Here is a 5,032-nt window from a genome sequence, read left to right as displayed (position 1 = left end):
TATAAGAAAAAAATTACATATATTAATATATATATGAAATATATATGTATATATGTATATAATAGCCTTTGTTTCACTAGAATGAAATATTTATCAAGATAATCTAATGATATAATGAAAAGAACTTCTTGACTCACAGTTAGCTCCTTTGCTCTGAATGTCCTCAAGGGAAAGCTGGATACCTTAATTGAAATGTGCTTTAGAGAGAATTACAAATCATAGAGAACAAGAATTTCTTTACTTTTCTTCCTTCCTTCCTTCCTTTTTTCCTTCCTTCCTTCCTTCCTTCCTTCCTTCTTTCTGTCCTTTCTTTCATTCTTTCTGGCTGTTTATTGTTTGAACAGTTGTGTCTGTATAAATATCTTTCTCATTACAAAAACAGAGTGTAGACTGAGATGTGAGGACTATTTCATAATCAATAGTGTCAGAGTTGAGCTCTCAGGTAAAGTAAGAACCAGGCTGGCATTATGAGGGAAGCTACTAGTTTGAGGACAGAAGTACAGAATAAAGAAAGGAAATCAGCTGTCTTTTTTAGAGTGCATCCAGCAAGTCATGATATACACTATCGTATTTGATATGTATACAGTTTAAGTGATCAACCAAAGTCCTCAATTCATATTTTGCTTTCTGAGGTAATTTTGATATGCCAGAGCTTTCTCATGGCATTTTTCACTTCTGCATTCCTCAGTGTGTAGATGAGTGGATTGAGAAAAGGGGTCCCAATAGTATAAAATACGGTCACCATCTTGTCCATAGGGAAAGTGGTTGGGGGGCGTGTATATATGAATATACATGGACCAAAGGATAAGATTACTACTATGATGTGAGAAGTGCAAGTAGAGAGAGCTTTCTTCCTTCCTTCTGCACTGTGGTTTCTCAGGGAATGCAAGATGACAATGTATGAGATTATCAGAATCACAAAACTGCTTGAGCAAAGGGCCCCACTGTTAGACACCAACAGTAGGTTGATCCTATAGGTGTCCATGCAAGCAAGTTTCAGCAAGGGTTGCAAATCACAACAGTAATGATCAATCAAATTGGGTCCACAGAAAGGCAGTCTCAAGGCCAGGATAATCTGGGCTATAGAATGGATAAAAGACCCTATCCATGCAAGAATAATAAGGACGGTGCAGACCTGTCGTCTCATGATGGTTGGGTAATGTAAGGGCTTACAGATGGCCACATAACGATCAGCGGCCATGAAGATGAGCACAAAGATCTCCATACAGCCAAATAAATGTAGGGCAAAGACTTGAGTCATGCACTCATTGTACGTTATGATTTTTTTTGCAGAGAGGGAATCCACAATTAGTCTGGGAGCTATGGATGTTGAGAAGCAGGAATCTGTAAGGGACAAATAAAATAGGGAAAAGTACATGGGGCTCCCAAGTGTAGGGCTGTACTTGATGGTCACAATAATAAGCAAATTCCCTATCACTGTTCCCAGATAAAAAATGAAGAAGATTATAAATACCATTTTCTGTCTCATGGGATTTTGGGTCAATCCTAACAGTATGAACTCAGTTACACTGTTATTTTGTTGCATTATTTCAGGCAAAGTAGAGAAATGGTAGTTAGAAATAATCTACAGATAAAAAGTATTATGAAATGACTACTCCATTTGGAGATCAAATTCATATGATCACAAGCATTTTTTCATATGTCTGATAGCCATTTGTATGTCTTCATTGGAGAAGTGTTTGTTCATATCTTCTGCCCATTTTTTGATATGATTATCTGTTTTGTGTTTGTGGAGTTTGAGGTGTTCCTTATAGATCCTGGATAGCATTCAGGGAGATTCAAATTAAAACCACATTGAGATATCACCTTACACCAGTTAGAATGGCCAAAATTAGCAAGACAGGAAACAACGTGTGTTGGAGAGGTTGTGGATAAAGGGGAACCCTCTTACACTGTTGGTGGGAATGCAAGTTTGTGCATCCACTTTGGAGAACAGGGTGGAGATTCCTCAAGAAATTAAAAATAGAGCTTCCTTATGACCTTGCAATTGCACTGCTGGGTATTTACGCCAAAGATACAGATGTAGTGAAAAGAAGAGCCATCTGTATCCCAATGTTTATAGCAGTAATGGCCATGGTTGCCAAACTGTGGAAAGAACCAAGATGCCCTTCAACAGACGAATGGATAAGGAAGATGTGGTTCATATACATGATGGAGTATGATGCCTCCATCAGAAAGGATGAATACCCAACTTTTGTAGCAACATGGACGGGACTGGAAGAGATTATGCTGAGCGAAATAAGTCAAGCAGAGAGAGTCAAGTATCATATGGTTTCACTTATTTCTGGAGCATAACAAAGAACATGGAGGACATGGAGAGATGGAGAGGAGAAGGGAGTTGAGGGAAAATGGAAGGGGAGATGAACCATGAGAGACTATGGACTCTGAAAATCAACCTGAGTGTTTTGAAGGGGTGGGGTGTGGGAGGTTGGGGAGCCAGGTGATGGGTAGTAGAGAGGGCACGTATTGCATGGAGCACTGGGTGTGGTGCAAAAACAATGAATACTGTTATGTTGAAAATAAATTTTAAAAAATCCGGGGCAGCGGGGGTGTGGGGGGGTTGGGAGGTTGAGGGACCAGGTGGTGGGTAATGGGGAGGGCACGTACTGCATGGAGCACTGGGTGTGATGCCAAAACAATGAACACTGTTATGTTGTAAATAAACAAATAAAAATAAATAAATTAAAATAAATAAATAAATAAATAAATTAAAAAAAAAATCCATATGATCATTGACATGTTGATTATCAGTGTGTAAGCCCTTACCTTCCATGTTGTTTTCTTCTGAATAATGTGGGAATCATAATATTTCTCACAATCTATTCACCTGAGTGCTTAAGGAAACAATGAAATATGTCAATAATAAAAGTGTATGTGATTCTTCAGGCATAATAAATATTAATCTAGGGGATTGGTATGAGATGGTATCTCTCTGAAGTGAAGGTCTCTCTTTAGTTTACAGCAAGGAGCTATTAGGACAGGATGTTGCCAAATGGAGAAAACTCATGCATGATTTACATAATGCACTTTCACACTATTTGAGCCTGGTTGTTCAGTTCTGAAGTATCTTCTTGTAAGTATTCTGAACAATCAAGGAATTATGTCGAAACTTTTGATAGTGTTTTCCATAAGGACACCTAAAAGAGATAAACATGAGAGAGAAAGAGAGAGAGAGAGAGAGAAACAAACAATATTTTAGCTGTGAAAATTCAATAATTTGTCCCAATCTATTATAAAATTTATTTTAATCTGTTAACTTCACCGTTTATCTCCTGTACTTTAACTCGCAATAATTTCTAGTTGTTTAGAGTTTTAAATTCAGTTTCTATCATAAACTTTTTCATTTTTTATATTATACAATATAAAGGATTACTTACCATATTAAAATATCCCTTTTGGTTGTTGAAACTACATCATAGCAATGCTGCATTAAAAATAAAGCTTTTAAATACCTTCTCTTAGTGGATGGTTTATTAATCACCTTGGCATATTAGTGGTTCAGAAGGTTCATAACAACTGTCTTCTGATATAGGCTGCAGAGACAGCAAGATTCCTAGGACCAGCGTAAGATTTAAATGTCTGTGTCAGAGCATGAGTTACTGCAGAGACAGTTTTGGACTCATGGCTCTTAACCACATCATGCCCCAACCACATTGCCAATCAGTCTGATTTCCCTGCACTCTTAACAGTTTGCCAGATATGCTCTTTGTTCAACTTTTTGAAAAACAGGAATGACAACTCATCCATGGTTTCTAACAGTTAAATATTATAAAAAGATATCTATCTTTCTATCCACCCAACTACTTATTGATATATACTGTATTTATCATCCATCTATTTATCAACATCTATCATCTATTTATCCTCTATCCATCAGACCTACTTATCTATCTATATAATAGAGATACAGACTGAGACATTCGTATAGCTCACATAATAATAGATATGAGAGGCTTGCATTCAAAGGGAGCAACATAAGAGAGGCATCTTTTTTCTGTTTACTGCTAAATTTATCATCTAGGGAAAAATACATATTTATTAATAAGTATTAAAAGGGAAATTAAAGATCTAGGAGACTTTCCTATTGATAAAATCCAATAGTTTTTAGTCACATCCAATACTCACTTACACGGAAAAAGGAATCCTCCTCCATCCCAAGTAAAATCAATATCTCCATGGAGCACTTCCCTGGACACTCAAATACATATTATTTCTATTTGCTTGTCTCTCCACCAGTTGCTGCTGTGCATTTCTATCACTCAGTGTTCTCAGTTTCCATCATAATCTATGTCTAGATAATCCTCTAAACTTTCTATCCTTCCACAAATGGGTTTTATGTGTTAGTTGTACACTGGGCATTGATCAGATTAATTTTCTGTGAGTTATATACACAGTTATGTTAATCCCTAACACAAATCTTATCAGCTTTGATAAGAGTTTACCTGAAGGTTAGGATGTTCAGTTCTTCTCCTTTCTTCTCAAAGTAATTTGGCTACTCTTTACTCAGATGAGAATTAAGAAAAAAAAAAAAGTGTTTCTAAAATTCTGTCTGATCTCATTTGATGTCACTGAAGCTCAGGTTCTCACCTGCATGTCTGAAGAAGTTGGTCCTGGATTCATCCCACACTTTCTGAAATCAAATCTCACATGGAACGTTGACTGGAAAATGCTCCCTGTTTTTCCTTTCCTCCCGTGGTATTTAAACTGAATGATGCAAAATATTGGAGTCTAGGGAAAGTAATTACCTGAAATCTCCCTTCCTTTTTTTTTTGTTTTTCCTTTTTTGCCCCCTTCCTTTTTAATTATGAATCCTGAGCTAGAAGTAGTGAAGAACTTAATCCTCAACATGTATTAATAGGTTATAGGAGAAAGGTGTTCTCTTCTTGGAATTAAAAGTGATTATTTGTGTCATAAAGAACGTCTTTTGCCTGGAATAAAAGAAATAAATACAAACAGTGATTATCTAGTGCTCTAGTGGCCAGGGCATGGTTCTTGATACCATTATCCAAGA

At 36.6% G+C, this 5,032-nt stretch overlaps 1 protein-coding gene across 1 annotated transcript; it reads right to left on the bottom strand.

The window, feature by feature from the left end:
- Positions 1–613: 613 nt before the first annotated feature.
- On the bottom strand, positions 614–1,546 carry LOC123948643 (olfactory receptor 4C11-like). Its single transcript, XM_046015837.1, has one exon. It carries the CDS (start codon positions 1,544–1,546, stop codon positions 614–616), a length of 933 nt encoding a protein of 310 aa, XP_045871793.1.
- Between the last annotated feature and the right edge of the window lie 3,486 nt (positions 1,547–5,032).

The sequence above is a fragment of the Meles meles genome, chromosome 8 (genome assembly GCF_922984935.1).
Source record: "Meles meles chromosome 8, mMelMel3.1 paternal haplotype, whole genome shotgun sequence".
Lineage (NCBI taxonomy): Eukaryota > Metazoa > Chordata > Mammalia > Carnivora > Mustelidae > Meles > Meles meles.
The sequence above is the reverse complement of the archived record's forward strand: the minus strand, read 5'-3'. Positions and strand labels throughout refer to the sequence as shown.

Bases quoted from the DNA above. Each gene is read 5' to 3' on its own strand.
- LOC123948643 (XM_046015837.1), bottom strand. From the start codon at position 1,546: ATGCAACAAAATAACAGTGTAACTGAGTTCATACTGTTAGGATTGACC.